Source organism: Myotis nattereri, assembly GCF_964212035.1.
Source record: "Myotis nattereri genome assembly, chromosome: 1".
In the NCBI taxonomy this organism is placed as follows: Eukaryota; Metazoa; Chordata; class Mammalia; order Chiroptera; family Vespertilionidae; genus Myotis; species Myotis nattereri.
The window spans coordinates 59,805,948-59,821,586 of record NC_138075.1 but is presented as its reverse complement, the minus strand read 5'-3'; the positions used below and the strand labels follow the sequence as shown (position 1 = coordinate 59,821,586).

Sequence of the window (15,639 nt, the reverse complement as noted above, 5' to 3'; positions counted from 1 at the left end):
ATAAAGGGGCAGCATTTTCTTTCCTCAAGTGGTCTGAGAACAGAAAGCCCTGCCACCCATGCCTCAGCAAACAGATGCTGATTTTCCAGTTTGTTTGGCTACTAAGACATTAGACAAAATCTCCAAATCTAACTTCTACCACCTATCAGTTCCTCACTATCCAGAGACACCAACAGCCTGGATCATGTTGGTATGAGTAGGCAAGGAAAAATCACAATGAATCTCAGACTTCACTAAAAAAAGAACAGGTGGCTCCTATTGAGGCAGAACTAATGGAAAATACAGACAAGTACTATAACAACAGTAACAAAAAAAATGTAATGAGAACTCTTAAGGGGATGCAATTAGATCCCAAGAAAAAAATTCTGGAAGAAAAAAAGCATTATTTCTGAATTAAAAAGTTGAGTAGAGAAACCAAATAAGAATAGGCCCTAATGAGAACTGAATTAATATTCTGGAAAAAACAAATGGAAATAATATCTCACAACAGAGAGCAAAAACTTGAAGAAATAGAAACCATGTGCAAAAAGATATGAGACGGGGATGGCAAATCCATAGATGTCAGATCCTTGGGCTCAATATACAAAAAATGACATTTTAGAATGGAAAATAAACTTAAAAAGTAAAGATCAAAGAAATGACAGAAGAAAACTGCTCTGCCATAGGAAGCAGCAAAGATTTTTAAATGTGGAGGAGCAATCTAAATCCAAGGCAAATTAATGAAAGAAGTTACATTCTGGTGACATTTGTGAAGTCCAAGGATAAAGAACACATGATTCTAGAGAAGATATTACTTACAAAGGAGAGAATCAACCTAATATCAAGCTGCCACACTGAAACTGGGATATGATGGAATAACTTTTACATAGTTCCCCCAAAATAAGGCTCCGACTCAATAATCTTATTCCATTCCAATAGTGTATTTAAATACAAAGGCAAAGAAAGAAGGCTCAAAAGTATAAAATCTATCTTCCCTTTTTGAAGAAATTACTCAAGGAAGCTGCTGCAACCAAATAAAAATTAAATCAGAACAAAGACCTCAAAATAGCAAAAGAGAAAGATGATAAAATTGGTAGTGAGCAATGATTCTTATAAATTTGTAGTTGGCTCTAAATGAGTAATAATGTATGAGCTGCAGTATTAATTTAGAAAAAATTTTGAAACAGTCAAAATATATGTTTAAGGAGCATTTAATAACATTGTGGTTTAGTTCTAAATTATTAATGTGCAAGAGTTGGGGAGAGGATTAGAGACAGGGAGGGTGAAGTAAAGTAAAAACATTTCCAAAATGTTTAATTTGGAGGTGGGTGAGGGAAGGTGCAGAACAGATTAGTGAAGCATTTGGTAAAAAGATATTGTTACTTAGTTTTGATATAGTCATATAGAAATAAAGATTTAAACAACTACGAAAATAGGGAGAAATCACTAGTAAAATAGGAATTCAATAGTAAAAGTTGTAAATTACTCATAAGTAGGATATTAAAAAAGCACAGGGCATCCAAGTATATAAAGGAAAAAAATTGAAATAAAAAGATAGAATTAAAAATAATCCTAAAAGAACATGAAAGGAACAAGGTAAAACACATAAGTTATTATAATAAAACTAGAGGTCCAGTGCATGAAAATTCATGCACTGGAGGGGGATCCCTCAGCCCAGCCTGCCCCCTCTCACAGTCTGGGAGCCCTCAGAGGCGGGAAGCGACCTGGCCATCAGGTGAAGGCGATGCCCCCATCATACCTCTGCTGCTGCCACTGCCGGCAACGCAATCCTCGGCCGGCCCTGGTTACCTGAGCCTTGGGTGGCCCTGGGCGGCTGGGCAGCCGCCATCTGAGGCTTGCCTGCATCTCGGGCGTCAGCTAGACAGCCACCATTCAAGGCTTGCCTGAGCCTCAGGCCAGCCCTGGGGGCTAAGGGGACTGGGGGACTCTGGAGGCAGGTGCGTGGCAAGGCCAGGCCTGCCTGGGAGTGGGCTCGGCCTTGCCACATGCCTGCCACCCCAGCAGGGCTGAGGGGACTAGGCGCCACCATCTTGTGGCTATGGGTGCTGCCATCTTTGAGGGCGGGGCAGTCAATTAGCATATTTCCTCCTTATTGGCTGTGGGCGCTGCCATCTTTGTGATGGTGTAAGAGTCAATTAGCATGTTCCCTCTTTATTAGATAGGATGAGTAGTTTAATTCTCTTATTAAAGGAGAAAAACTAATAGAATGAGATGAAAATGAAGGCATGGGCCCAAATTATATATCAGGCAAATGTAGACTAAAAAAAGCAAGAAAAATAAAAATATAAAAAATTAAAATTTAAATAAGGATATTTTATCATGAAAAAAGATAAAAGCTATAAAGAACAGATATTAAATGAGAACCATCATATGGCAAATAACATAGCCTCAAATTATTTAAAGTAAAATCTCCTTGAAATACAAGGAGAGCTTGATAAGAATCATAATCGCCATTGAAAGTTTACTAAACTTCTCTCAACATTTGACAAGCCTGGTGGTGGAGGTGATGATTCCTGGGACTCTGTGGTTCACCTTCCATCCGGAGTGACCAGAGCCAAGCTGTGAACGATGGCAACAGCAGTGTTCTCCCTACAACAATGCAGCCCTGTGGTTGGGTGCTGCCTCCAGTGGCTAAGCCTAGCTGTGGCTCTCCCTGTTTCATTTACCCTCCTGAAGATTCTGGCACTGCCTGGTAGCTTTTTTAAAAAATATATTTTTATTGATTTCAGAGAGGAAGGGAGTGGGAGAGAGAAAGAGAAACATCAATGATGAGAGAGAATCATTGATCAGCCGCCTCCTGCCTGCCCCCTACTGGGGATGGAGCCTACAACCCAGGCATGTGCCCTTGACTGGAATTGAACCCAGGATCGATCCTTCATTTGGCACGCCGACACTCTACCCACTGAGGTAAGCCAGCTAGGCTACCTGGTGGCTTTTAATAAACCTTTTAAACTTAAAGAAGTCTCTCTTGTTTGTAACTTCAATCTTTTTGGAAATTAATATGGCAATATTTATGAAATTTAAAATGTTTATTCTCTGTGACCCAGTAATGAGAAAAAAACAACATTGTTCATCTATCAGATTGGGAAAAATTAGTTCTGACTCCAGAAATTTCATTTTTAGGAATTTATCTGACAGTACATAAAATATATGTGCTAGTATATGCATGACAGCATTGCTTCAATAACAAGAAAAAAGGAAAAGAAAAAAAAGGAACATCCTGAATGTCTATCATTAGAGAAAGGATGAATAAATTATTATATATCCATATTATAAAATTCTGTGCAGCTCTTAATAAGATTACAATAGATCTGAATGTGTTGATTTGGAAAGCTGTCCAGCATATGTCACTGAGAAAAGCGTATTACAAAAAGTACAAGAATTTTTCTTGAATACATATGTGTGTGTGCGTGTCTCAAAGCAAAGAAAAAAATATGAAAGGATTGAGCTATATAGTACTCATAATAGTAGTTAAGCAGGAAAGTGTAGGGAACGAAAGGAAGATGGCTGATTTTATTTTAAACTTCTATATTGTTTGAAATATTAAAAGGAGAACTTTATAACTTAAATAACTGAAGAAAATTGATATTTAAAAAATAATAGACATGGGTACAGTTTGGCCAATAGCATGAGCAGAACACATACATACCATACAATTTATAACTGTACTTATATATAGACAAAGGAAATTTCATGGGGATTGTTACCACAATGACAAGTCAAGCTTAAACAGTGAGAAAAGGCTATTAATGCCACCATCAAAGTGAGTTCATTCACAGAATTCCTCAAAGGTATTATTCTAAATATACAGGACAGCAACTTCTGATTGAAGCCAAAATTGCTGAGCTTTCATGATTATAAACATTTATGCATTCATGTCTAAGAATTCTAAGGTAAAGCAGGCATTTTCATGGCTTCCTAGACATAAAAATAAGTGATAGACTAAAATGACAGGAATTAACCTATATATTCCTTAAATTGAAATTTTGATGTTGAAAGAGGATATGTGTATTTATCATCTATGAACAGAGTGTCTCTCCCATTTTATTCTAGGGTGGTATTGGTGTCCTAGGTATCCCCTCATGGAAGATAGAGGTGGACCATGCATTCCCTGTAGTTACTATGTACTGGGGGAAGGCCATAGCTTCCAGTTATTTTTATAAAGGAGGGAGGTCCACATGGTTTTGGAGTTGAGGATCTGAGGTCAGATCTGTGTTTAAATCCTGGCCTATAACATGTTTGTTGTCTTCATCTATAGTAATAGCAACTATGTTTTAGAGGGCTGTGAGGGAAGAGGAGTAAATGAGATGTTGGAATTATCTCAGTAACAATTCATTTACATAGGAAATGTTCAATTATTGGGAGCTGCGATTGTTACTCTAAAAACCAGAAAAGCCTGACAGAAGCGAGTGGGCCAAGTATGCTTTTAGTGTCTACAGACATCTTCTTCCTCTGTTCTTCCAGATATTCTCTCTCTTCTAAACCCCAGTGCTCCTAGCTTTAGGACCTCTCTCTTTCTTTCTCCTATATAAACAAGAAAGTACCTATCTTCCTTTATGCTCAGTGTAAGTTTTCTTCTCATACTGCCTGAAAGTTTTCATTTTAAACAGTCTTTCTGTAAAATGAAATACTTTATCCCAGAAAATGCTGGAGTCAGATAGGCCTGGGTTCCAGTTCTGGACCTGGAACTCAGTGCGTGACCTCAAGCAAGTCATTTAACTGCTCAGCTTCCTCTGTAAAAGGGGACAATAATATCTACTGCATAGTGGCACTACAGAATATGTATAAGCATGATCTTACTCGTAGTGGTAATGATAACACAAGTTTCTGAAGGCTACCACCAAGGACAGGCTTGCTTTAGTCATCTGAGGTAAGATGGGAATTAACTAATACAGCGGGGATAGCTGGGTACCTCAACCAAATTCTTCTCACTTCCTTTGCTCAACTTTAACCTCTCTCTTCATATCCCTTGCCCTTCCGTTCATTCAACAAATACCTGTGTTTGACACCTAGTTTAAATTGGAGTACAGTAATAAACGAAGCGTGCCAGAGGTTGGAAACTGGTATTCATTCTCACCCATTCTGCTTCTAGGCCACCATCACTAGCCTCGATCTCTCCTTTCTCATTCTCCTATCCAGAAAGTTCCTCAGTCTCCCGGCTGATTCGGGTTCCTCAGAATTAATGGGGGGCATATGGGTGAGGCAGGGAGAAATCAAGTAGAGGAGAAATCTATGGAACAGGAGTGTGTTGATAAGACTTAGAGGACTCTAACCCTGTACCATGGCAGAGAGATCACAGCCACCAAGTGGTGAGACCCAGAGCCCCGTCTTTAGAAGTACAACTCCATGTGCGCATTACTGCTTCCCAACTATGCCAAATACCCTGAAACTCAGTAATAGTTGTGTTGTAGAAATACCTCACATTTTTAAAAAAAACACAAATGCCTTTATTTAAGAACATTTATTTGGGAAATAAGACTACTGAATCCTAATCCTAAACCTGCAATGCAGTCACTGTGTAATCTTGGGTAAATCTTGAATCCCCGTTTGTTATGTCAATTTTACTTAAAATTATACCAGTTATGTTTTTAACATATGACCACCAATTCTTTGAAACTCCTTTCTCTAGGAAATGGAGCTTAATTCTCTTCCCCCTGAATGTGGACTACACTTAGTGACTCACATCTAATGACTAGCATATGAAAAGGGAAACACCATCAGTTTATAATTGGGAAACCTGAAAGATATCATCTTAACTAAGTAACCAAGATCAGCATCACCAATAATAAATTATGTTGATATCATGTGCTCCCTAATAGGATGCAACAAGAAGAACACATCTCTGTGATTCTTCCCCCAAATCCACAATCTCAGTCTACTCTTAAGAAAATATCAAACAAACCCGGGGACATTCTACAGTACTCCTGACACTTTTCAAAAGTGTCAAGATCATGAAAGACAAGGAAAGAGAACTGTTAGATATTAGAGGAATCTAAGGAGACATGAAAACTAAAGGCCATGTGGGATCCCGGAACAGAAGGTCATTAATGGAAAAACTGAGGAAATCTGTAGCTCAGTTAATAGCATTGTACCCAGGCTAATTTCATAGAATTGGCAATTGCACCATGTTTATATAAGATGTTAGTGTTAACATTAGAGAAAAGTTAGGTGAACCACAGTTGCCCTTGAGGAGATGGAAGGCAGAGAGTAATCTTGGAGAGACAAAGGCCAATGAGGACTGAACCAGACAGACGTGGATAGTCCCACCAGGTTACCAATGATTATTCTGAGTCCTAAATGTGAATCACTCTGAGAACGCATGGGTATCATTCTTATAAAACCTTGATAATCAAAGGTAAGAAATTTTATATAGTTTGATTTTAAAAACTCAAAATTACAAAATGCAAAATTCTGTGATCTTTTTGTGTATAAACAATGTTTTTAAAATAAGATTGTTTCTATAATCTGTCAACTTGTGGGGGGGAAAAAGGAGAAATGTAATGATGACATCCAACCATAAGAAGAGCTGTGTGCTTCATGGGGAAAACTGCTTCTAAATCTAAAGTTAATATAGAAACATATCACTGGCATTTCTGTGATAGAATATAAAAAAGTAAATTATGGACAAGCTAAGTAAAAAAAGAGAAAAAGATATATAGGAATACCAACAGACTTTTGATATTAAAACAAACAGAACTCCTTTCTAACCCAAAATTATAGGGTTAATTTTGAAAACTAGTTTCACTAAAATCATATAAAGCCTGTCATGTCTACATTAAATTTTACAGGTAATTTTTGCCCTTATTTATACAGCAGATAATGTTAAGGGCAGTGTGAAGAATGGTTTCCCTTTGCATTTTCCTCAGATATTGACTCTTTATCTCTGTTACTACCTTTCAAATCACCTCTTGGAGCACCAAGTAACAGGTCTGACCTGGAGGTGAATAAGCTAAAAAGATGTTACCACTAAAAAGATGCCACTGTATATCCCATAGCTGCCTTCCCACTGGAGGGAGAATCCAGAGAACTGGAAACATGGCCTCATGACAAGGAGTAGATCATCCAATTCCCTGGGCTGGATCTACAAGAGTATATACCGCATTTGCTTAGTGATCCCAAGGCACCAAAACAAGAGAAGTTGGAGTGCCCAATGTAGTGGCAAGATGAGGTGATATAGACTTTATCCGATAACGGACTCTACTGATGAATGCCCTAGGTACATCAGTTGCTTCTAAGCCACTCCATGATTTTCTCCTCTGCTGCAGAATTGAACATTGGGGAACTAGGCTTAGAGGGTTCACAAAGCACCAGTACGCTTTCTTGTAAAATAGAAAATAGAACTCCTTTCTGAGTGGAGAAATCTGGTTCTGCTTTTGGATGCTACTTGTCTGACTCTGAATTTTGAACTTCCAAGATGTCAAGTGTTAGATAGCTTTGGTATGGACTTAATGATATCACTTAAATGGGCCAAGGAATGGCAAAGATGTCATTTTAAAGCAATATGTTTACATTTGATTCATTCAATTCAATATTCAATGAGTCATGAGAAAAAGTCTGGGTTTAGTGAGATCTTTTGTTGGATGTGAGCAGCTAAGACTTATAAAAGAGATTGTTTATAGGATAAAAAAGGGCTGACCAAAGGCAATTCAAACTCTATAAAAATTAAGCCTTTGATTGACACTTTCTCCTTAAAAACAAAAATAGAAAACAAACAAACAGAGGCCACATTGCTTGCTGTATCCACACAGACCTGCAGATTTTAATGGATCAGAAAGCTTTTGTGAATTCTAACATCATATCTAATAGTGTTGTCGATTATTTGCTTAAAAAGGAAGTAGAAACACAACTCAAGATATCCAGTGGAAGAAGATAAATGGAACATCAAAAATCATCCCTGTCTTCCCAGGTGGTGTGGCTCAGTAGTTGAGTGTCAAACAATTAATTAGGAGGTCATGGTTTTATTCCTTGTCAGGGTGCATGCTTGGGTTGCGGGCTCAATCCCCAGTGGGGGCATACAGGAGGCAGCCCATTGATGATTCTCTCTCATCACTGATGTTGCTCTCTCTCTCTGTCACTTCTCTCAAATCAATAAAAACATAGTTTTTAAAAAATCATCTCTGTCAGATTCAGAGGTGTCACAGTTGTAACATAACACTGAACCTCTTGAATAATCCCAAGGAAAGGTATTGACAGATAAACTTTAGATCTCACTTTAAAACCTGGAAATTATTAAGTCTTTTAGAAATCATGAAAAAGTTTTCTTTCTGTTATAAGTGGAAAAATTTTCTTCTTCAAACACCAGAAGAAAGTAGTAGTAGTATAATCGTATCCCTTAACCAACCATGCTCAACCCCAAGAAGTAATTCATTGGACGGTTTCTATTAACGTGGAGGTTATAGACACCTATGCTAATTTCCTATATGTAGTAATTTATGTTAAAACTTCTTGTTTTCTTTCTTTTTTCAGCTTTAGTGAGAAATAATTGACATATTTTGCTACATAAGTTTCAGGCATACTGTATGATGGTTTGACTTACATTTATTGTGAAATGATTACCACAATAGGTTCAGCTAGCATCCATCTCAAAATGTGTAGTTAAAAAGGAAGCCCCAGTGTTCTTGTAGGATTTTTTTTTCTCCAAGAAGTAGACAAAATCAGTAAACAATGAAACAGAATTTTAAAAGTTGTAAAGCCATCATTTAAGATGTTTTCACCAACAGGTTTACCTGCACGCTGACCACAATAACCAAAGACGTGGCCATGGTAACTGCAAAAGACTGGTAGTCGGCAAGGTGCTGCCCGTCTTCTCCAGCATCGCTGTGAAAGGCCCCATAAGGGATGAAGAAAAGAGCTAATGAGGTGTAGATTCCATGTGCCATGCAGATGAAAAATCTACGCTTGTTAAAAAGTAGATTCAGCTGTCCAGGTTTGTAGAGCTGGGGAAAGTCCATGCTGTTCTGGTCACTTACATCCTGTCAACAGAGAGTTATTTCAGCAGAGGAGATTTGAGGAGAAGTCAGAGGCCCTGAATTCCCTATCTCCAGAAATAGCAAGTGCATGTCTAAGCATGCCCTCATATGCACTACTCATTATCTTGTTTTTGTTCCCACAATAACCCAGAGGATACTAAAATGATCTCTATTATATAAAGGAGGAACTTGAGTTTCCAAGAGAGATTCATGAGAGGTTACACAGCTCTTATATCAGAACCAAAACCTGACTCGCACCCAGATGTTTGGCTTCACGTTTAAGTTTTCTTTCCTGTACACTCCTGCAGCGGTACTCGCGATCCCAGCATCCTAGTACATCATGTGCAGTCAATGGGCCCTGGGTTCATTGCCAAGGCAGTGAGTGGTAGTAACCAGGTGATGGCAACAGAGAGCTGCAGAGTTGGAAATGGCCAATCAGAGTTCCCAACTTAGAGGGGTGGGTGAGTAACAACAGGGGAACAGGAAAAGGGGAAACTGCATGTGGGAGGAGCCCGGTGGGCAGGAAGAGCTGAGTGTTCCACCCAGGGAAGGTTCCAGTGACAGTTACCAGGGGTTCAGGACAAAGGATTTCCACAGAATATGAGGGCATCATGTTTGGCCCCAGTGGGGGTCCTGGGAGAAACTAAAACAGTGACTCTCAAGCTTAATGTGCATGGAAATCACCGGGGGAGAAGATTATGATTCAATAGGTCTAGGGCCTGGGACTCTGCATTTCCAACCAGCTCCAAAGCTGTGACCACACTGTGACCACCAAAGCCAAATGCCAAAACCAAAAAGGATGGTAAGGACTGACCACAGAGGACATCAGGCGGGCATGGGTGGAGGAGATGCAACTGAAGAGGAAGGAATACAGTTACGAACTCTGGGGGCAGATCAGGTTCCCCTTCCCCTTGTGGGATGACGTGAGTCTTGGTGAATGGGGTCCCAGGAAGAACACTGACATATTCTCTTTAGGACGTCTGGTTTTGAGATGCTGTTGGGGGCTTGTTTTCTCAGTCCAGTGACTGGTAGAGTTGAATGCACAGATTTTGAAACCAGACAATCCTGAGTTCAAACCCTTAGCAAATGGGGTATAGTCTTAGACCTGTCTGAGCTTCAGTTTCCTTATTTCCATACACGCTAACAATAGCACCTCCATCACAGGACTACTGTCATCATTAAATGGGTATGTATTCAGCAGAGTTCCTGCCATACCTTAAGTAATAAATACGGATGCCTCTATAAATAATAACAAATACAATAATGATAGTAATAACAATGGTGATAGTGTAGCAAGTTCGGAGCCAAGTGGCCTGGTGTCAGGCTGAATCCTATGACTTATTGGCTGGATGGCTTTGGGGCAGTGACTTGAACCTCTGAACCCTGGTTTCCTCCTTATAAAATGAGTGATCTGTAGGTGATCACTGAGACCCTCTCGGCATAGCACTCCATGATCCTGGGATCAGTTTAAGAACCAAAGTTGACAAAGCAGAAAAGGAAAGGAACACAAGTAGATGGCAATAGAGGCCTTATTGTATATATTTTTTCAAATTGCACAATAATCATCTTTTCCCAGAAACTGTCTTACTTTTATTATTTTATTCCACATTCTGAGGAGATATAAAGTACCAAGAAAAGAGACACTTGTCAACATGGCACTTGAAAATGAATGCACATAAATCCTTTATATCTAAGGTCTTTAGGAGTCTATTACTTTGTGTAGTGTTCCATAAAATGTGCTATTCACACACTGCCCTTTTTACATATGAAAAGTGAAACTTATAGGTGACTACAAAGCCACAAAATGGGAGAGTGGAGTGAGCTCATAATGTGAAGATTTATATTTTGCAGTAGATGGCTTTGGGCCAGAAAGTTAGGCTTAGCAAATGGGTCTAACAACAGCCTGGAGAAAATCTGGTCTCCTTAAAAATACTTCAAAAAAATTTTTTTAAATAGTACACTGTCATCGTGCCATGGAAACTCCTCTGGCTAGCCTTTCACTTCCCCACAGGCAGCCAGACATGTCCCCCCTTCCAGAAAATACCTTCCAAGGCTCTGAGTATGCCAAGGAGCCACCATTTTTATAAATGATTCTCTCTCTTCTCTCCTCTCAAGCATGTTGAGCTAAACAAAACCTGCAATGCACCCTCTCTCCCCATGGCTACGGGGCTGTGCCTCTCTCCCACTGGGAGAGTTCTCTGCTGGTCTGTAGTTCTGTTCTGGGCTGTGCTGACCAAGGAAGTCTCACCGCAGATGCTAGCTCTCTGCACTCCAACCTGGTTTCATGAATTTTTATCTATCACTCATGGTTCTCTACACTCTCAGAGGCCAGCACTTCCTGGTGTGTGAACCACAGGGCACTAGTTCTGAGGCATATTAATAAGTGATGTATGAAAAATAGGTAACTAAAAGTACAGTCAAGTGCGTTTGAAAAATGCTGAATTTAAAAAAAGTTAAAGAGACTATTTCCTGCAGGACATTTTAGAGCCTTAAGAGCTGCCTGGAGTTAGGCTGAATTCTATCACTATTTGGCTGTATGGTTTTGGGGCAGTGACTTGAACTACTAAATCTACCAGAACAGCAGCTCAGACTCTCACTCCCTTGTGATGAGTGAATCCATTCAACAACTCTACTTAGATAGACTATGTCTGCCTGCATGCACCAGAGGACACATGAAAATGCTCAGAGCCTTAAGAGCTCCGAGATGGTGGGGTATGGATCTAGGGTATGAATCTCTAAGAGGAGAGTAGAAAAACTTTGATCAGAGAAACTTCTTGGGGCAGTGGGGGATGTGAAAGGGGTTATGACCCAAACAACACCTATTAAAACAATTGCACTCCTAAGACTCTTTCTATGACTTTTATCTTCTACTTAGAAGTTAGAAGCAACTAAAAGGCATCAACAGAGAAAAATAACTTGTAAATAGAGAAAAACACATACCTGGTCAAAAATCCCCATGGCTAAAACAGGAAGTGATGTGTAGACAATGTTAAAAAGGGTGATGAACCACTGGTCATAGACAGTCTGAAAACAAATAGCACAGCAGTGAGAAACATTGTCTATAGAAGTGATAATATATATTTACTTGTCAGCTCTTAAATGAAATTTCTGAATTTCCTGAGGTGGGTGAGAGTTTAGTTTTAGAGTCAGACAGACATGAGTTCTCCCCGAGGCTCTGTCTTATCAGCTCCCCTGCCTTGGTGGGAGACCAGGTCTCTCTCAACTTCCATTTCTTCATCTTAAAATGAAGCCATACACTCCCTACAGACTTGCAGTGGGGATGATAGGAGATGACCCAGAGAGACCACTAGACACATTCAAGGCCCGGACCCTTGTGGTGGGTTATTATGTCATCCTTCAGTTTTACAATGGGTTATAATGAGTCTAATGATCTAACTTAAGTGATATGCAAAGGATCCACTAAAGTCTTCAGAGGGAGATGCAAAAATTAACCTGTCAGCTTTAGCCTGCTTTCAAAAGGAGAGCTTTTTCTTGGGAGTGGTTTAAAGTAAAGTGGGAATGAAGCTATTTGCTCAGGATACTACATATAAACAAGTAAGATGATAGAAATATCCCCTCACATCTATATAGAATACTTCCTTGCAGGAACCTCACTAAAATTCATACAAAACAGATATTATATATTCATTTGTTAATGAGTACATAGAGATGTAGAAACAGAATCTTTTGGAGTTACAGAGCTTAATACAGGCAAAGACAAAACAATGCCTGTACTGGCACTCATATCATTCATTCATTCATTCATTCAACCAATATTTATTAAGAAACCACTATGAGCCAGGTACTATATTCTAAGCAATGGTAATTCAACCTGATCATTCAGATAAAAATTTCTCATGAAATTTGCATTCTAATGGTGTCAAGAAAAGGACAATAAACAAGATTATATATGTCCTTTTCTTGACACCATTAGAATGCAAATTTCATGAGAAATTTTTATGAATTTCATTATGCAAATTTCATGAGAAATATATATGAATGAGTGAGTTAGAAGATAAATAAATACTAGAGAGGAAAGGGGAATAGGAAGTGTGGGAGGGTTGTAGTTGTAAAAAGGTAATTAGAGAGGGTCTCACTGAAAAGTTACATTTGATAAAATGTAGTATGCAACCTTACAGAATCCCAGCCCAGAGCAGGAATCTTAACAGGGTCCCAGATGCCAACTCCTATGTACCCCAAGAGTCTACCAGAACAGCAGTTAGGTCTCTCACTTCCTTGTGATGAGCAAATGCATTCAACAACTCCACTTAGATAGACTGTGTCTGCCTTCATGCATCTCGGGACACATGAAAATGTTTATCACAGCATTGGTTGTAATAGCTCCAAACCAACCAAAACATCCATCAGGTGTACCATATGGACATAATGAAATCTACACTAATAAAAGAGAAATATGCAAATTGACTGTACCTTCACGACACCCGCCAGCCAATCAGCAGTGAGTATGCAAATTAACCCAACAAAGGTGGTGGGTTAATTTGCATACACAGGTGCCAAGCAGCTGGGGGCAGGGTGAGACACTTGCGTCGTCACCATGGCGACAACACAGGCATTCCACAGTGCCCCAGCCACTCCGGGCCTCTGGGCAGCATGGGAAGGCCGAAAGGTGGCTCTGGGCCTGAACAAAGAAGGAAAGGCAGCTCCAGGCTGGAGCAAAGGCGGAAAGGCAGTTCCGGCTGGAGCGAAGGTGGTACTGGCAGCCAGGGGAAGGAAGGCCCATTCTTGCATGAATCTTCGTGCATTGGGTCTCTAGTATTACAGAATAATGAAAAGCAAGAACTACAGCTATATTCATAAACAAGAATGAATCAAATGCTGAACAAAAGAAGCCAGAAAAAAAGTATGATACCATTTCAATAAAGTTCAAAAAATGTGCCAATCTTTTCTTCATACTCATGGTAAAATTAAAAGACAAAGCAACAATGTGATTATAAAATGCCAGGGTAATGGTTACCTCTGAAGAGTTGGACAAAGGGTATGTCTGAGTAAAGGTATGGGAAGCTTCTGGGAGTTTGGCAACATTCTGTTCCTTTCACTGGATCATAGTTACATGGGTGTTTGTTTTGCAATATGTTAAGCTGACATTTATGTGTTAGGTACTTTTTTGTAGGTTGTTTATACTTTACAATTTAGAAAGGAAACATGTGGCCTTTTTTAGTTATAGCCTGGCAAAACTTGGACACTGGGAAGATTTTAAAATTCCACACCCCAGGCCAATTAAATCAGTATCTTTAGGGGTAGGATGATCCAGGTAACGGTAGTTTTAAAATTTTTTGAGGACGCCCTGGCTAGGTGTCTCACTTGTCTGGAGCATTGTCTTGTGAACCAAAAGGTTGCAGATTTCATCACCAATTAACACATACCTAGGTTGCAGGTTCAGTTCTGTTGGGTCATGTGTGGGAGGCAACTGATCGATGTTTCTCTCTCTCCCCCTTCCTTTTTCTCTAAAATCAGTTTAAAAAATATATCCTCAGGTGAAGATTTTAAAAAAAATTTTCTCAGGTGGGAAGCCAAGGTTAATTTTGATTATTTTACTCATCCCTATGCTTTCATCAAAGAGAGGGAGAGAAATTGCTGGCACAAATCCCCCACTATTTGTGGTGGCCTCTGACTTCCATTCTTCAAACATATCAATTCATTTCATGACTACAGTTTGGAAAATGTAAAAGGAGGAAGCAGCCAAACTGAAATCTTGTGGCCCCAGGCAGAACCTGGTGCTGGCCAAATCACTTATTCTTCCTTTACCTCATCTACCATCCAACTTCCACTCACAAGGAAGGGATGATTCCTGGTATTAGGAAGAAAGAAAGAATCTGGGAAATGTTGCTAAACTGTCAGTAGCTGATGGTCTGATATAAAGTACCACCATTGTCACAAACTGACTAGCATTAAAACGTACAATTATTTCACAGCAGCATTTTTAAGTTGGAACTTCAATTCGAAGCCTAATTTTACAGTTGGAACAAGAGAGGACAAGAAGGGAAAATCATGAGAATCAAGCTTAAATGAGTTTTTGCAATTTCTTGTAAGAATTTTACTGTCACTCAGAATCACAACAAGAAATGATATTTACTGAGCCCCTACTATGTATCAGGCACTAGTTCAAGGGTTTTACATATATTGACTCATGAAATCCTTACAAGCTTATGAGGCCATTATTACTAACAGCCCCCAAATTACAGATGGGAAAACTGAGTCTCATCAAGGTTGGGACTTGATCAATGCATTGATCACAAAGATTTTCAAAGCATGGTCTAGAGAACTTCTAGGGTACCCACAAGGTCAAAACTATTTTCACAGATACTAAGAAGTTAATTTATTTGCCCTTTTCTATCTTTTTCTTGAATAAAGTCATTTACAATCACTTGAATGAAGAAGCAGATATGAGAATCCATCCTAGGACCCAAGTCAGAAATCTGTTATTTCTCTCTGCAATACTCCACATCAAATTAATCCCCAAATCCCACAGATTTAACCATACCAAATAGCTTGTGTTCCTGCCCAAGTCATTCTTTACTTCTATAACTTTCCTCCTGTTGTCCCCTTTGCTAGGATGCCCATCCTCTTACTCCTCACCTTCTTCACTATGATTGATCCTTGAAGGGTCAGCACATGGACAGGTCTTCCAGGAAGCATTTCTGAACCCTGC

At 39.4% G+C, this 15,639-nt stretch overlaps 1 protein-coding gene across 1 annotated transcript in view; it reads right to left on the bottom strand.

Moving 5' to 3' along the window:
- Positions 1 to 15,639, bottom strand: part of LOC308520993 (putative phospholipid-transporting ATPase IM) — a 95,191-nt gene that overhangs the window by 20,993 nt on the left and 58,559 nt on the right. Inside the window, exons 12-13 of the mRNA XM_081093724.1 lie at positions 11,910 to 11,993; positions 8,727 to 8,972 (exon numbers count right to left, since the gene is read on the bottom strand). Of these exons, the coding sequence (XP_080949850.1) occupies positions 8,727 to 8,972; positions 11,910 to 11,993 (330 nt within the window). The remainder of the gene's footprint in view (positions 1 to 8,726; positions 8,973 to 11,909; positions 11,994 to 15,639) is intronic.